This window comes from Taeniopygia guttata, chromosome 1A (genome assembly GCF_048771995.1).
Source record: "Taeniopygia guttata chromosome 1A, bTaeGut7.mat, whole genome shotgun sequence".
Taxonomy (NCBI): domain Eukaryota; kingdom Metazoa; phylum Chordata; class Aves; order Passeriformes; family Estrildidae; genus Taeniopygia; species Taeniopygia guttata.
The window spans coordinates 47,210,007-47,228,779 of record NC_133025.1 but is presented as its reverse complement, the minus strand read 5'-3'; the positions used below and the strand labels follow the sequence as shown (position 1 = coordinate 47,228,779).

At 37.4% G+C, this 18,773-nt stretch overlaps 1 protein-coding gene across 19 annotated transcripts in view; it reads right to left on the bottom strand.

Annotated features, from left to right (window-relative positions):
* ATF7IP (activating transcription factor 7 interacting protein) overlaps positions 1-18,773 on the bottom strand; it is a 76,622-nt gene that overhangs the window by 5,990 nt on the left and 51,859 nt on the right. For 12 of the 19 annotated variants that reach the window (XM_030262852.4, XM_072923326.1, XM_030262851.4 and 9 more), the window contains one exon: positions 12,613-18,565. In XM_030262852.4, coding sequence (XP_030118712.3) covers positions 17,120-18,565 — 1,446 coding nt within the window. In that variant the 3' untranslated portion in view covers positions 12,613-17,119. Of the gene's footprint in view, positions 1-733; positions 847-1,118; positions 1,305-2,180; positions 2,361-7,950; positions 8,030-12,612; positions 18,566-18,773 lie in introns of those variants that run through there. The other 7 variants (XM_012569111.5, XM_030262857.4, XM_030262858.4 and 4 more) reach the window with 3 other exon arrangements.

The following is an 18,773-nucleotide window of genomic DNA, read 5'->3' as shown; positions in this document are numbered from 1 at the left end:
AGGTTGGAATCTGAGGTAGTTTTTGGCATCTTAAGTGTTCTGTGTGATGTTTGCTTCATTCTCATTTTTTATCACTGAAGAGTGCATTGAGTTGATTGTGTCTAGACTGAAAGGATGGTAAACCACCTTCTTGACAATATAGTTAACCATTTCAGGACACCGTAAGCAATGTGACTGCCCAACAGTGAGTGTACAGGCAATATATTTGAAATGAAATTAAATCAGAGAGTCAGAGAAAATTCTCAAATTCTAACTAAAAGGGGTTTTAGGTGATGCAGAAGTAATCACCCTCAATGCTGACTAAAAACCTCTGGGGTTGGGGAGTTTGCAACCTTGGAGATTTGGTCTGTACCTTGTTCTCCTGGGTTTTGCAAACAGCTGTACTAAAAACTGGTCATGCAATTCATAGCCAAACCATGACAAAACAGTCTACTGGCAGCTCTTCTGTACCCTTGACTCCATGAGTCTCCTGCAGACAACTCATGCACTAATTTTCAGTATGTTCTCTTGGTAATTTGGAGAAGGCCAGGGTGAGCTAACAGATTGCACAGCTTTTACCGTTCTGGGCAGGAGTCTGCTGTAGGTGACTGAGTGGTGCCATGCACAAAACTAGCTGTGAAGTGTCAACAAGGCATTTCACCTTGCTCTGCAGCTCACACTAAGAGCAGCCTGAGAGTCCCAGTGCAGAGACAAAGCTCTACATTGCACCAGGTGATTGGAAAGCTCCACTCACAGTGTTCACTTGTGGCGGCGGTCGATGGTGCACTGTGAGCTGAGGAGCTCCAGAGCCCAGAGCTAGCCCGTTGTTCACCACGTAGGTCGTCTGCGGCATTCGCACGGTCACACCTGCAAGGAGCACAAGGAACACTGTGAGTATTCAATACTTACAGGCAGCTAAACAGAACACTGGAAGACCAACTCCTTGGTTCAGCTGCATGAAGCCAAATTTCAGACAGACTCCTCAAGATGACTGATGAAGGACTGTATCTTTGTCAGAACAGTGCCAGTATTGCAAAAAGACCAAACAACACACCCAAATCAAAAACCTAAATGCCACATCTGTCAGATAGAATATACCAAGTTGTGTCCTGGTAAGAATGGAAGGAATCATCCCTTACCTCCAGTCTGTGGGGTGACTGGCCTTAAGCCTGGGCTGGTCATGACAGCTCCTCTTACAGGATTCTGAGGTGGTGGTGCAGGAATAGTGGTATAAACCACCTGATGGTTAGCAGGGGTTCTTGGGATAGGAAGCTTGGGGTTAGCTGGAGCCACAGGCCGATGAGTTACATTCACTGTTGTCGAAGCTGAAAAAAAGACACACCCTAAACCTGAATTCCATGACTCAAAGCCATATGCCTATTCTAGAGTACACATCTCCTTTGGAAAACTGACTCATCTGAGCCATGTAAAATAAAAACTGTTTGTCTGCTTTGCGTACTGCAAGAAAAGTGAAAACAACCTAAACAGTATTTTCACCTGAAATATTCAAGTCAATATATATACAGCTTCCTAACAGAAAAGATAAATATAATATCTCCCCCACTCCCTGCAAAGGTCTTACGTGTAAGAACAGAAGAATATAAAATCCATCAAAGAGTCTGCAGAACACAGCAGTCATACAACAATTGCAATGCCAACTCATCTTCAGCAATCATATACAGAAAAAGAATAAAAGAAAGAAAAAAAAGAGGATCTATATTTCTTTAGAAAAGGGAAAACATAATCACACTACAAAGTAATATTTAACTAGGGCTAGAACTTCAATGTCAGCCTTGCCATTCCCTCTACCAAAAGAATTAACTTCCAAGGGACAGACGTAGGAGTGATGCTGATAATGTTTTTTTCCCCCATTACTTAAAGAAGGTACAGGTTTCTTCTCCTTCACTTTTACAAACAATAGTATATTTAATAATTTCCATGACTATCCTTAGCAGGATTTCTTCCTCTCCATGCAATTAAATTGATCCTGACTTCTTTCCAAATCAATAGTACTATCTTTCCCCTTTATCAGTTTAAAAGAAAAAATGTTATGGGAAACTGACTGGAATAAAATATTATGAAGTGACTCAAACATTTTGAATATTTGCTTTAAAAGATTAGCAAAATGCAGAGCACCCAGCAGTCTAATTCAAGGAAAAAAGCAGCTATTGCACTCACACAGTGACATCATATGAAGTTACCTGTGGGTAATACATGGATGGTGGTCTGGGAAGGGCCACTTGTTGGCACACCTGGCTGCTGCACAGGGCTTGGCTGCAAAGGTGGCAAAGGCTGCATGGGTCGAGTTAAGGGCTGGGTGGGTATGCTCAGTCCTGTCACAGGTGCCTGGCTCTGGTTCTGCTTCTGCTTCTTGCCATCTGCTTTAAAACGAACAAAAGATATAGACAACAGCAAACAGAAATTTTCATTTCTGAATCACAGATCCAAGCATCACAGAATTTAAAATCCTTTCCTCCCTCTCCCATTTACAGACTGGTGAGGATATTAGAACCATGATATTTCTCTGAACTTTTTTGCTTATGCAAACAAATTTACAGAAAACTCATTTAATTCTCCTCACTTTCATCACTGCAATTTCCCCTGCCCAGACACTCTCCACTATGTTTTATTCTATTATCATGAAGTCTGCATGTTTCAGAGCAATTTGGAAGCCTGAATTCCAGGGAACACTGTGCCAAAGTCTTTAGAAGTTATTAAAAAAAAAAAAAATCTTAAAACCTTTAAAGGCCTGAGCACTACAGTACTCAAATTTTCTTCCCTAAATAAGTTTTGTCTACCTTTGATATTTACATATTTTTATTTGCTGACTCTTTCCTTTCAATCTGTCAGTCAGTCCTCTTGCTGCTATTTTGAATTTTCACAGTATTTACTTTAAAAGAGGGAAATAGTTCTATTATTTATAGAAAACGTTAAAAAGAAAATTTGTTTTATCACATTGGCACCCTCCTTAATGACTTGCGATACTGACAAATATTGCCTGTATCAGTAGTTTACAAAGCAATACTTTTTCCTGCTTTAGTTTATTTGTAACTACATAAAATATTCATTAGAGTGCAAGTCTGTATCTAATCAAGACTTTACACAAATTGAATAAAGAAAAATTGAGAAGCTTTCATCTGGACATTAAAGCAGTAATGGGCAGAGGAGGCACTCCTGAAGAACTAAAAAACACAAGAAAAATTAATAGATTTTAAGGACTGACACCCTAATTAAACTGTACATACATCAGCTGCTAATTTAGTAAAAAAGCATAGAATATAAAAATTAAAATATGTAAATACTCATTTTACTCTTGAGAAAACATAACAATATAGTGAGCACCGCATTTAAAATGTTCAATTAAGTATACCAACTGGATTTCGGAGCATTAAGAACAGGGTTAATGCCAGCATAGCTCAAAGTGTTGGGGTTTTTAGCAGTTTGAGACTATTTTGATGGTCTCACTGAGCTGTGTTTAACACTAGCTGCTAACAGCTTGAAGTAGCAGTACCCTTCACAAACTGCTGTATAATTCTATGAGACACAGTTACAGAATCGCAGAATCATTAAGGTTGGAAGAGAGCTTAAAGATGATCTAGTCCAACCATCAACCCAGCACCAGCATAATCACCCCCAGACCATATTCCCAAATTCCAGACCTCAAGAATAAAACACATTATGAATTGCAGCCCATGCTGTCTTTCTGTAAACTTAACAGCCATGCTACTTCACTGAAGCCATTGGATGAAAATATGCTGTGTTTTGTTTGGTTTGTTTTTCCCCAAAGTCCATAAAAGAAGCAGTGAAGGGATGCTTATTTTGAAAAAAAAATAAGTTCCTTCCTGCTCTTTGATCAACTAACAGGCCTTGTGATTGGTCCAAACTTCTTTTATTGTCCACGATTATGAGAGATTTCCCAGTGTTCAACAAACTACTTGACTGCAAATTTGGAGATTCCTACAGAGATGTATACATCTGTTTACTTCAAATATTTAGAGACTGATGCACATCTCAACTATCACTGAATAATTTCAATGATGTCAGTGCATTCTTAGTCATGACTTAGAAGATGCACTTACAATCCAACAAGCAAAAACTTTTACAGCCTACTTCTGTAAATGTGGTTCAAGGAAATATGACAGTCTGAACAAATGTGAGAGCTTTCCCAGTTTTGCTTTTGCTTTTAATTTCACACAGAGCAAGGTCATTTACCCTTGACAAATCAAGAAGAGCTTTGCTGACATTCCAGTGACTGGAAACTAGGTCAGCATTGCACCACCCACAGGAAATGATGACAGACAACTAATTAGAACTTCATTAAATGAATGGAAACAAGCTGCAAAGGCTATTTAAGTAAAAAAAAAACAGCAAGGAAGACTGGGTAAGCACAGGACTAAGGTTAGGAGTCATTATGGAACAGTTTCCAATACTAAATGAACACAGCATCATATTCACAACAAATGTGGACCCAGAAGAGACAGAAAAGTGTGATTTATGGAAATACGCATAAAATGGAAATTGTTACTACTGGAAGTGCAAGCAAAACTCCTACTCTAATACACAAAACAGAAGAGGGACTAATTTCCATGCCAGAAGCAGTCTATAACACTGAAGTTATAGCACAAAGGAGTTTTGAACAGTGTTCTACTTCAGAACTGGTATAGGTGGATTACAGAACACTAAGCATGCCACAGGCATGTTCAAGAATAAGAAAAAGTTATACAGAGAACTACAGATTTGTTAAGCAGATAAAACATCTTCTAAAATAAAAAAACTGATTATGTATTTAATGATTTTTCATACAAAATAATTTAAAAGCAGAACATATATTTTTTAATTTAAGAGTAATTTACATATCTTTCTTTGACTACAGACCCATTTTATACTAAATCTATTAATTGTTTCAATATTCATACAAAATAATTTGATGATCCTTTTATAAAAAGGCCAGCAAAGTCCAAAGTGCAAGTATTGCAAGATACTTGCAGACAGAAAAGTATCTAGATTACTCTTAACATAGTTTCTCATAAATTATATACCCTTTTCATTCATAATTTTTGCACAGATCAGAAGGTGTTATTACATATTAGCAGATATTAAGATCTATTTAAATACCTTCTACAAGTAGCAGAATTAGGTTTACTTTTTATGTGGGTGACAATGTTTTAAAGAACATAATCAGGAACTGAGTGTTCCCAACAACATTGTGTAAGTGTTGATCTTCGATTTGAATTAGTATTGAGCTAATATTTCTGCAGGAAACATCATAATGCTGAAAGTATTTTCTATCCTGAGGTTGTATAAATCTAGGAGAAAATAAAACCTGCTCCACATTTGCTGTAAACGAAGTACAGCGGAAAAAATATTTGGCCAAAGGTATATAGCTGTTTATGATCATGCAAAAGCTGATTACAAGTATACTCTTCCTCTGTTTAACCTTGAAGTTTTTATCAGAACACATTCCAGAGAAACTTGCTCCAAAATCCTAGTGCTGTGTTTTCGCTGCATGGTGAAACGCAAGCTTTTATTACGGTTTCCTATATTTCTACAGTGTATAGAAAAAAGCACTGACTTCTCATACAAATTCTAAATAGGAACTAATCTGCATTGGTTTCTTCTTCACAGGGAAGAGACACATGGGAGCTAATCCAGCACAAAAGTATTGCACTAACCTTCCTCCTAATGGAAGGACAGTATTATGAGACCTGACAACTAAGGGGAAAGAATCTCAGAATATGCCACAACATAAATTTTTAAGATACTGGCTCAAGCCCCAACAAAGAAACTAAGGAAGTATTAAGCTGCAATACAGCTATGACTCTGTAGTACTCCTACCTACAGAAGCAGTCTTAAAATTGTACATGCAACTGTGGTATTGATCTTTTATGGCATTTGTGAGGTCAGCATCTACTTAATGCAATTAGGAAGAAAAAAGGTCTTTGGAAAATGTTATTTTCAGAAAATTTTAAGATAGAAAAATATTAGCTGAAATAGATTACAATACTGTGACATGCTACTTTAAAATATACCACAAATCCATTTTAATCTATCTGCTGGGTGTCTTTTACGAAATATTAAATAGGGACTGGGGAGGTTAACCTTGCCTGACAGGCTTGCACAGTCCCAAGGCAACCACCTTTTTATCTCTTTGAGAACTAACCCTCAGAAGAGATTGACAGTGATAAAAACTTGATTGTCTCAGCTATTCTGCCACTCAGGTTGTCAAGTCAAAATCCTGGCTGAAAAGGACCTCTCGTCGTCCAATTTCTTGTTGAAGCTGGACTGTCAATAGCAACTTATTCAAATGATCTGTGGTTTTGCCCTGCTAAATCTCAAAAACATTCAAGAGGACAGTTTCTACCATCCCTCTGTGCAGCACTATGCTGACTTCTTTCCTCCTCAAGCTGAACTTGAACTTCTTGAACTTGTAGTTCATGGCCACAGCCCCTTAATGTATCGCTTGGGACTGCTGAAGATGGTTATGCTCTCTCATTTTTCTAACTATCCTCCAAGGAGCTCTTGCTTAGCTCTTTGCCAAACATGCCCTGGTCTGATCTCGTCTGACAGGTCATGCACTCCAGGCCTTCACCATCCTGATCCCATCAGTGGGGGCCTCTCCAGTGCTACCAAAATTCTTCTGAGCTTGAAGAAAAGGGAGCCAAAACTGGACACCCTATTTCAGCTGTGATTCCACCAGTGCCAGTTTGGGGGAATGCTTAAATTGAAATGAGAACACACTGTTGGCTCATACTCAATTCAAAGCGCACCACATATCCTTTACTGATAAGAAAAGCAGACAGTCAGCTATCTGAATTGCATCACGCTTCCCTAACACTTGTATACCTCACACCTCCCTTTTTGGTGATAACATCACATGGAACTGTTCAAGGCCAGGCTGTATGGGGCTTTGAGCAACATGGTCTAGTGGGTAGTGTCCCTGCCCATGGCAGGGGAGCTGGAATGAGATCACCTTAAAGATCCTTTCCAACCCAAACCATTCTATAACTCTATGATTTCTTTCTCACTGGAAGAAATGCTACCACATGCCAAAATGTTTTTCTACATTTGTGTAAGACAAACGCAAAGCAAGTCAAGCTATTAAGAATGTTTGTGTAGAACTCGAATGCACAAGCTAGAGAAATAACTATCAAGGTTGTCCAGATGAATCAAACTTCCTGGTGGCTGGACTTCAGAATGCAGCACAGGGACAGGCATTTAGAGACCAGACAGAATGAAAATTTTACCTCCAATAGTAGGAATATAATTTTTCTTTTCCAATGGGAATGACAGCACAATACATGGTCTTAAGTAGAGACTCATTACTTCTGTGAAGTACTATCATTCTTCACTAATCCAATGCTAACTATAATTAGACTGGCCTACATTTACACAAGATTTATATAAAAAGAAATGTGCTCTTTTAAATGATGAAGTGCATCCAAACTGCCAAAGTACATAAGAGCACAACTATATTTACTCTGCTCTTGGCATATAGTCCTAAAGCAAACAACAGTTTGCATTTGGTCTTTAAACTCTTGCACACAAAGTATTAGTTAAACAAAAGATTAGAAGCCGTAATACTCTAATGCCTAAATATCAACAGTAGAATTAAAAGGCCTTTAATTATAATCAGTAAACAGAAAAAGTAAATACATCTATAAGAGCTTTTGAAAAGATCATCAAGAACACAAGCATCTCAAATTACTCCCCAAGCCTGAGGTACTTAAGCACAGATAGCACTAATGTTATATAGTATTGCTATGGAATAGTAAAAATATTTAAGATTGTAAGCAAAATTCCTTTTCTTGAACACCTAACATAATTTTTTAAACAAGAGTCCTATCTAACTGAAACACCAAAACAAAAATACACTAAGCAGAAACAGAAGTTTATTCCTTTCTGCCATTCACAGATTGAAATAACACTTTTAGCTCAATTATCCCTGCAGCTAGGAAAGTATTTTTCACCTACCTTGAGAGCAGCTGTCATCCTCTTCATCAAGTGTAAGATCAATGACACCTCCTGATTCACCTCCTGTGAACTTCCCGCTCTGAAAGACAAAACTCCTTTGTTTTGCAAAAGCAAATCCAGGGAACACAGGTGGAAAAGGGACACATCAAACATTCAGGAGAGGTCTCAGAATTGATACTTATTAGAAATAAACTGATGAAATGAGCAAGAGAAGGTAATATCAGACAAATATCCCAGGACTCCAAAAAATGGGCAGTAACCAAATGACTGTATTGCAGTAATAAGTATTAAAGTATTTTCAGCTTTGTAAGTAAGGAGTAAAAACCCCTGATGAATACATAGCATATTGCTGTTTTACAGGTAAATGCATAACAATTTGCTGTTATAAATTATATTTCAACTATGACTCCTAACATTTTCATCTGGTTGTAATCTGTCCTTTCCTCTGCAGCGATCTAACTTTCCGACAGAGCAGTCATCAGAACCAATGCATGACTTATCTTGAGACAGATTTGCCTCTGTACTTATAAAGACACTGACTTCACATTAAGAAAAAGGGAAAGCTACACTGGAACTTGTATGCTTACAAAACACATCAAAAGCCATCAGAAAACTCCAACTGTATCCAGTAATTTCATTACTGTATTCTCATCCATAATGACAAATTTTAGGATTCATTATTCTACATACAAACCTACTTTTAATCTTCCCTTTAGAGAGCATAAGGAGATCTTTTAAACTATTGCCCAGGTTATACGTTTTAACAAAAAACCCTAGAAGACCAGCAACCCGGATTTATCTTCTAGATCAACTGCTGTCCCTTGAATGGTCAGACTGCAGAGATCACTAACATTTTCCCTCAGGTGATGAGAAAAATATGGGGGAAGTCTTATATATTTCTGTGATTTTAAAGACACTGTCTGGGAAACAATCACAATTATATGAGTTTCTACTTCCTTAATCTTGCTACAAAAAGTAGTTGAGGTTTCTTCTTTTTGTTGTTCTTTTATGGAGAGAGATTATTACTTATTGTTGGACTGAACTGCTACAGATTTACAGATTAGAGTCAGCAAGTTTCCTTAGGACAGACAAAGAGTTACAAAGGCACCATAGCTATCAAAAATCTCTGACTAGTTAACATGGGAGAAAGTGTAAGTTACCAGACCAGCGTGGTTTGTAAAAATGCTGACGTGATATACCCTAGGAATATTAGAGATTTTTCTGTGCAGTCAGATGGTGACAGATGCACAAAGCCTAAGCATTGAGATTATCTGCTCTATGACATTTCATTTGGGAAAAACTAAGCCTTTAAGGAAGTCCTAAAGGCAATCCTCACACAGGCAAGACTCTGAGGAGAGGCAAAAAGATGTGTTGTATGAGTACTAAATGCAAGTAGAAGCTGCTTGAATTATCAGACACTGAATTTGGAGTGCCTGACATGACAATTCTCTTTATTATCCATTATTACAACCTGATTTCTTTTTTACTTAAGTTCTGATGCTACCATGCTTTTTTACTTAAGTTCTGATGAAATTCTGCTAATAAAATACAACACCAAATTTAAGTACAAAATATCTAACTACTTATGTTCAGAGGTGATAGAAGGGACTCTATAGGGACTCATCTTTCCAATACATAGAGAAATGTATTTCAGAATTATTAACCACAGAATTCTTCTGTTGAGTGGCTGCTATTTAAAATACTTTCTAGCTTCAGATTTCTTAGTACGATGAGCTGATTTAACCACTTGAATCTTAAGAAAATGGCACATTAAAATAATCAATGATAAATTCATTAGCATAAAGTCAAGAGGAATTTCATTCCAACTGGATGATCTTCCCAGCCAACAATATGTATTTTGAACCATGGCTCTCTCTGCCAGGAGAAAGCAAACTGATAAATGGAGAGGGAGATTTAAAAGGAACCAGAGAAAGAAGAAAACCAAATATCAAGCTATTAATTTCTTCCCACTAAAAAATACATTAGTCTGAAGTAATTTCTTTTCAATATTTCTTCTGCAAGGAAATCAAAATCCTTAGAAAAATACTCTGTATGACAGTTAACTGTTTTGAAGTCCTACTTGACTGTGCCAATTGAGAAAGTTGTTTGAATTTCCAAGTCAGCAAGCATCACAGCATGCATTTCTTTATTTTGATGTGTCTGTAAGGCTAAAATTCTGAGTTAGTTAAATAGGCTTATTAAATCAACTCAGCCAACATCTGGGATAAGGTCATAGAGTTGCTCTCTCAGATCATGAAGATGCTTCATTTCTCCATGGGGAAGTAGTATGGACCAGTCCTCTAACACCCACTTGCCAGTTCTTCCTGGATTTCCTTTTCATTCTCAAATGAAATCTCAAATTTGAGATATCTACAAGTATCTGAAAACTGTGTGTGCCAGCACGATGATATAGAAATGGATACTCCTCTTCCTTCTTATGAGAGTAGGTGGATGCTGCAAATTAGTCAAAATCCTGACCTTTACGACAGGCATAATGAGCAGTCTGTTTTGTTTGGGGATACCCTGCCTACACTGTGCTCCTCTAGGCAGAAAACACAATATTCAACCTTTTTGGTTTTTCAAGTTTACTTAAGATTCTCCTGTACCCCTAAATTTCATTTGAGGGAAATGCATGGTTGGTGAAGTAGGGGAATCTAGCTGGGGAGGCTGGGGACTTCATAGTGTGCTGTGTATTGAGTACATCTGCTGGGGGTAGCTGGAATGCGTCTCTGAGAACCACAGGGAGTGTTCCACAGAGCTCTGCTTAAAGGCTGCCCTGCAGAGCTGCAGCTTCTAGGGTGGGCTGCTGAAAGAGCCTAACTTCTTCTGGATAGCTCCTGTTGGCTGCCCGGGGTCACTTAATAAAAAACCTTGAATAGTGTAACTGGCCAAGAGAAGGACTTTTTTCTGGAGAATTGCAAGTTACCTCCCACCATAACTGCAATTGTGAAATTCACCACAGAAAAAGTTAAAACACCACAGAACATATAGGCAATAGGAAACTACTGTAGAAAACTGGGAAAGAAACCTCTAAAGCTCAAATGGAACAGCTCAACAATATACACATGTATTAGACTAAATTAAAAACCAAAAGCTACAACTTGGTACTTTGAAGAAAGTTCTAAATATGCACTTCTCTATTCACATATGATGTACATGATTTAAAAAGTTTTGGTATTATATAACGCCACAGCTCAGTTCATCACAAAGAGATTAACAAGGTTATTGATTGTAATGCCACCTGCTTTTCATAAAGGAACATTTCAGTGCGTAAAAGTGAAAAAATTAAGGGGAAAAACCGCAACAATGAAAAAATACATTGCAATGTAAAAAAATAATTTCAGGGTAGTAAAGATCAAAATTCTGAAGATTACATGTGGCACACTGACACAGTGCAGACAATTTTATTAATAGTTTCTACTATAACAAACTAGAAAAAAATCTGGAGGTTGTAAACCAGACAATTAATGAAGCATCACACCACCACAATAATACATGACGCACCAAGGCGTTATATAATAGCAAAATCAATCTTAAATTATGGGGAGTGATGTTAAAAATATGTCTTGGGAATGGAATACATGTAGAGAGAGGGGCAATATTGTGTTTGTATGCATAATAAGGTCAATATTTCATTTTGAGTAATCTGTATGCAAAATTACAGACTTCAAGCACAGCTTACGCAGTTGTGGAAATTACTTTTTTTTATACATTTTTGAGATTATTTCAGCCAGACTGTTTCAGTGTCAGATTTATGACTCCTCAACCGTTATTTTTTCCAAAGCAGTAACTCCCACAAAATTGAAGTAATTATTCCAGCCTTCCAAAGATGTAATGATAATCTACTCAACCAGGTACCAAACATATTTGTCTTCTATTAACAAGATAAAATGAAAATGATAATGTAATAAAGGAAGCAGTTTACCAAGCAAAGTTCACACAAACAAAATTTCAGAGTGTTGCAATACATGTTTTGATAGCATGTGGTTGCATATTTGTGTAATACTCAAAAATATTTTTAACAGACACTTTATGTGTTGCATTCACGAGTGCTCCATTCCCCTTACCCTTAACTGGTACTGTGCTACACTTCCTACAGAACAAAAACAATGCAAGCATGGAAAAAATGAATAACCAGTTACAGTAACCCCTACATATTATATACACTCTCATTTCTTTGGTGCAAAGAGCAAGTGTTGGCCATCTTATTGAACAGTAAATATATTTATAACACTTTTCAGATTAGTTTACTGCAGCTTTTAAAAGCTGTTATCCATGCCTGGAGTAATGGCATAATCAGCGAGATTTGTTTTAATATCTCTCCCAAACTTTTTGGCCTCAAATGACAAATCTGAGCCTACAATATACAAGTATATTTATTTACTCATTAAAAACCGCTCTCAGTAGCTGGGGGTAGTTTAAGCAACACAGATACAGTTGCAGGGGAAGAATCACTTAAAAAGTCACATGAGAATGGATTTACTTTAACTGTGTTCCATACAATGGCCATCCAATTCAGCTACATGATGTCTTGCTAACAACTTTATAATTTAGTTTTCTGATTAGTCTTAGGCAAAGGTTCCAACTCACAGATGAGAGCTAGCGGCATTTTAAACAGCCTGAACATAACCCCAGGGTCAGACACAAAAGTCAAGCAGCCTATTTTACATATATAACTATATATGTTTATTTTGAGTGACAAAACCATGAAATGCAAGGCAACATATTCATAACTAATGCTTCAACAACATAGAATTAATAGCTGCTTATAAATTGTAAGCTGACATATACACTTTGCTCACATTATATTCTAAGAGACACCCACAAAGTTTGTTACACATTGCAGAGTAATGAGATAGGAGTTACAAATATACTTTATTAATGTTTTATCAAATGAATTTCCAATAGTCAGTAAAATAGTTTAAATGAAACTGTAGTTCAACCAAAGAAATCAAGGATGTCAGAAACAATGGGAAATGAGTAGGACAATAGTGGACTTTTACTTAATAAACTAGTAGTAGCTGTAAAATGAAATGCACAGATGAAATTTAGACTAAAAAATGACTTGCTCCTTAAGAGGATAAGTCGCACATGAAGTAGGGAACAGGAAAAAACTGACTATTCATCTGACCTGGTGTTTTAATAAATATAATGCAAACATATCTTCAAGATTGACTTATGCCAGACGTTTTCAACACATCAAACCCTGTTAAGATTTGTTCACTGTTACTTTATGTTACAGTGTAATAAAACAGCTTTTATAGATTCTCTCAGTATACCGTAGCTATATTTATATATTATATATAATATATATAAATCCTGTATCTATAACTGGGATTCATACTAAAATACTTTTAAACCATTCTAAAGATTTGCTATATAATTAAAAATGCCTTTGCCTCTGTAACAATAACATTTGCCCCAGTGCAGTAAAGGTGCTTGTCATGTCTTCAGAAATGCATCTCAAGGACCCGAGGCACTGCAATGGCCATTGGTAAAATGACTGGGACCAAATAACAACCCTTAAATTTCTGTGTACAGCTGAAGATGAAAAACTAAGACAAGTAGTAATATGTTCCCTTCCACATCCCTGCAGCCACTCCTTTTGGAACAAGAAACAGAGAGAAAGGCTGAAAAGAAGAAACAGTCATACAAGAAAATTGTACATCCAAGCTGCATACTGAAAACTTTAGCAACCACTGACAAGCAGTTCAGTTCAGGATAACCAGAGGCACTAGGCTACAGCCACAAGAACAAATTCAATTTCAAAGCATCTTTCCAATGCCTTCGGGTATTCAACACTGTGCACAGTGGAGCTCTTCACATGGTATAGAGAAGGTGCATATAAGCAAAGAAAATTTAACATACTTTAAGATACCATGCCAACCTCATAAAAACAAAAAGTAATTAGAGTACCCCTTAAAGTAACAGCTGAGATTTCCAAACTTAACAGGAAAACACAGGGAAAACAAGTTCTGTATACACAACACTAGCATAAAATCTGAATTATGAAAACTATATGCAAAATACCTAAATTTATGAAGCATTATATAAGGAACCAGTCATTCTCTGCTGTTTTCAGGGTCATCTCCATCAAAGAAAATGGAATTTAATCAATAACATAGCAGTCAATATTAATTTAGTGACTAAGTGTTGGGTTTTTTTTTTTTTTTTGCAGTTTTTCTGGTTGGGTGTTTTTGGTTGGTTGCTTTGCTTTTTAGGGATTTTTCAGCAACTGAAATTAAACAGTCTTATTTTAGGAGACGATCTAATTAGAAAACTCAAGAATCATAGAAAATCAACTTCTTTCAAAGAATATCTGTTATATTTAAATTTTTAAAGTGAATTTTAAATGATTATTGGTGATTTTGCATTAAGTTTGCAGCCAAAGTAGAAATCTAAGTTTAGACAAACAAACTATATTTAACCTGTTGGTTCACCAAACAGGTTCACTTATAGGAGAAAAATAATGGGAAAAAAACCAAAAACTGTTATCCTGCTGTTTTGAGGTTCTCTGCTGATACTGCAACTGAGGAGTACAATTCATGTCCATTTTGATAGAACTCTTTATGTTCACACAGCATACATAACCTGTACTGCCATGAACAGCACTGACTTGAAACTTGGCTCCCCTTATCACTGTGCTCATAGCCAAAACTGACCTTACAAAAGCTGCAAAACATGCATTTGGTTCAAGGTATTAGTACTGCAGTCAGTAGCTTTGAAATATCAGGTTCAAACTGAATGTAGAAAGAGGACACTGTATAGCTGGTGCCAACAGAATTAGAATTTAACAAGTGAGAATTCAAAAATACCCAGTTATAAGCCAACAGAATGGAAATCAAGTTAGAAGCCAAATGATCATCAGAAAGAATGAGAGACATGCCAAGACTGGCCAAGAGAGTCCCTTTTTCTATTTTAATCACCAGCTAGGTTTGTGTTGAAGAATGAAGCCATCAGCAATTTGCTGTTGCACTAAGTCACCCAGATGCAGTTAGAACCAGAGCAGGGCATGTGGTCAGTATGACCACAGCATGCAGCAAGAGGGAACACAGAATCATCTGGCAACACACTTTTCTTGTTTCTGTTCAATGTCAATATGCTGGAAGAAGCAACTACCTGAGACAATGATGGAAACATTTTGTTTAGGGGGGGCAGTAATGCCTACCCATCCTGGTGGAAATTTAGATTAAATTTTGAGATTAATTTTACCAGTTTTGCTGAGTTACTAATTCTATGAATCCCTAAAATTTCAAATTATATGTTACCCTAAAAGATACTAGAATAAGTTACTGCACAGTTCTCCTATATTTTGAGAACTGTTTGCCCTTTGTTTTTTTCATTTTTCTTCTTGCCACTAGAAAGGATCACTTTCTTGACCATCTCTAACTGATCTACTTTAGGCTTGACAAAGTGACCCATGCTTTCTTTCCTCTAGTCATTTATGTCACGAATTAACGTTCCTACTAAGGAAGCAGAACTGTGTAGAAGTAATTTCTCATTAACAATTACATCTGATCAACTATGTCAACCATAGATGAGTTTAAGATCACTAAAGAGCTTTTAAAACCTTTTTCATAATCCATTAGAAAATGGAGCACTGTGTTGGTCTAACACTTTGGAAAACTGACGTACTAAGTATGAATAATCAATGCAAGGCCACAAGTAAATATTATCAGCCAAGATAAAAGTGCCAAAATTCAGGCATCAAGTCCTCTGTGCAAACTATCATAGTGTCTATATCAACTTACACTATAAGAGAGTGATAAATCTCATTCAAAATTTGAAAGCCTATCCTAGCAAGAAAGTTCTCCACAGAATTAAGAGTTTATCATGGTCAATTTGTCATTTCAGATGGGACTTTTCCCTATTTTGTCTATTGTTGAGCAACATCAACACTTTAAGTAAAGTCCTTAGTGTGATAAACCATGTGAAATGCATCTGTGTACACACATTTGAAAAGAACAAAGCAATTTCTATTTCATTGTTAATATACGGAAAACAGTTTGAAATGCTACACTGTTTCTTCTTCCAAAGTGAACCAACCATAATCTGTAATTCTATAACCAGTTTTATATTTTTATTTACTGGAAGGTCTCTTGTCAGAATCTATGATGAAAATTATTCACATCCACTATGCTGATAATTTCTAACCTGTAAAAATCCAGGGAAAAGATAATGACAGGACCAGTTTACTGATCTGAAGAAGTTAAAACCAAAAACAATATTTGGTTCAGTGGGGAAGAACAAGATGTACTTCTTGTGAATTATATATACTGGTAAAGACTAAAGTACAAAGATGATGTGACATGTAATGAAGGGGGGGTTGGTGAGAGGAAATACAAAAAAACCCCCTCCCTCTCACAAGTTAGGCACAGAGACAACACAAACACTAATAACCTGGCATTTAAGCAAGAAATGGTTTTCAGCTCTTTTGAGAATGTTTTCTGCATTTCATGCACAACCAAAAAGACTCCAATTTTAACACCACACGTATCAATAGTGCCCTTGGAGAACAGAATGACTGGAATCTTAAGCCAAAAATACTAAATAGGAAAAGGAAAGACCTGCAATGCAATCTGCAGCTCACAGAGAAAATCAATTTAGAAGGAGGCTTAAAAAAAAAAGGAAACAAAGGCACGGTCCTCTGGTAGGTCTGATAACAATTTGAACAGAGGGTGACAGCGGTTAAGCAATTCCAGGTGTTTTCATGTGCACGTATATATCTGTAGTGCATCTGTGTCTATTTCATTCAGCTTCTACTTTCTTGCTGCTCTTCAGTAATCAAGTATTTGATTTGTAAGATGCTACATTAGTGCCAGCAGTCACAAAATGGTACGATAAATAACACTCTTCACAAAATATAAAAGCCACACTCTTAGTGAAGAAAGCATATCTTCAGCTAAGTGCAAATCAATATATCCCTTTAATGTTTTTTAAGTAACTGCTCAGCCACTTGAAAGAGTCCCAGCTGCCACAAAAAGTCACACAAACTCCAAGCCCTGCTCAGTTTAAATTTCTGCTCCATAGCTCACATCTTGAGTGCGAACAGGATATTTCTTGCTGGATAAGACCATAAGGAATTTCCTTTGTAGACCAAGTAAAAAGCCAAATCTGATAATTTTTCCATTTTAGCAATTAATCTGAAATCAGTTCTATTACAGAAGCATCAAGTCATGGGTTCTTGTTTTATCACACGCTTTATAAAGACAGGTTTGCTACAACAGCCTTGAAGGGGACTGGCAGTTAGATTCCCACTTGTCATGCTGTTGGGGAGAAACACTTTGGACGAACTGTGGTTCAACAGGACTGGGCTTTTGCAATTCATAGCTGGGTGTCCCTCAGGGACTAAAGCCACAGAGTTAGTGCCAGGTGGCACCACAGATTTTGTAGGGAATAAAATTTTGTTTTGTTCTAGAACAGCATGTTTTACAGATGAGGTGGATGCACCAGATACTGATTCTTTTATCACTTCATTTGGGATCTTGCTAGATCGATAACTGGGGGCATTATTTTCCATTATATCTGACCAGGCCCTGTAGCGAACCTCTGCAGATCCCCAGTAGTGCCTAATTGCAGACTCGGAGCGATGGCCTGTCACTGCCATTATTTCCCTAGGCCCCAGTCCTGCTTCACAGAGTAGCTGGATGGTGGTAGTTCGGAGAGAATGATTGGTGTACCGCTGAGAGAGTCTGGCTGCCACACTTATCCTGGGCATCATGGTACCCAGGTAGTTCACACCCATTGGCTCTCTTTTGTACCAAACAGGCTGTTCTTGCATTTGCTCTGACGTTAGCTTTAGAGGGTGCAGGTAAAATGCAGGGGGTTCTGGAGGCAACTTGGACAAATAAAGTTCCAAGGAAAATACAGGACAGTTTGGGTCCCCAGGCATATCATACATTTTACCCATTTTTTGAGGATCTTCTCCATTTTTGCCTTTGCCAGGATATCTAAACATAGCATATCGACGTCCGTTCTTGTCCTTCTCAACAACAAATGCATCCGGAGCCAGATCTCTTAGAATTTCCCTCCCTCGCTTGGCAAAATGCAACTGCAAATCAAACCACACCTTGTTGACGAGTGCCAGGGGACTGTGCAAACCCAGCACACCAGATTGCTTAATCTTACGCAAGTCCTCAGCAGCTATAGGAGGATGGTGGTGAGTCTCATCCTTTCCCTGCATGCGCAGCATCTTCAGCACGCTCATGAACACCATGTTCGCACTGGCAAACTCTTTGTCCTTCATTAAGCAAATCTGACGATTATAAGGTGGCATTTTGAGATGCCGGTTTAAGCCAGCACGCATTGACTTGTAGCTTGCCACACTGTAGGTATTTCCATCATGATTTCTTATTGTGTAATAAAACTCTCTTAGGATATCATTGAGTTCACTTACTGGGACCAATTCAAAGCTAGGATCCTTGCCATTTTTGGCCAGCCACTGTTTTAATAGGTTAGCTGCCCAGCCAGTCTGCTTGTGGGTGTTTTTGATGCTCTTAGCATCCTCTTCGTCTTCCTCCAAGCCAAAGAGGACATCCTCAGGGAAGTTAAAATTCGTCTGTGCTGCTTCTACTCCTTCTTTATTTTCTGATGGAGTCTCTTCCTGTTTCAACTGCTTTTCGAAACAATTGATCAAAGTTGTACCATCAAATATGCCACAAGTATACGGCACACAGCGAACTACTTTATGATCTGAGAGCTGTGAAGTGTGGAGTAATACATAACATTTTGGATTTTACCTAACAAAAAGCAGGTGGCATTAACTGGATTTTTCAAATGAATGGCATGTCATTTCCATACCTCACTAGCCAATTAAAATGCAT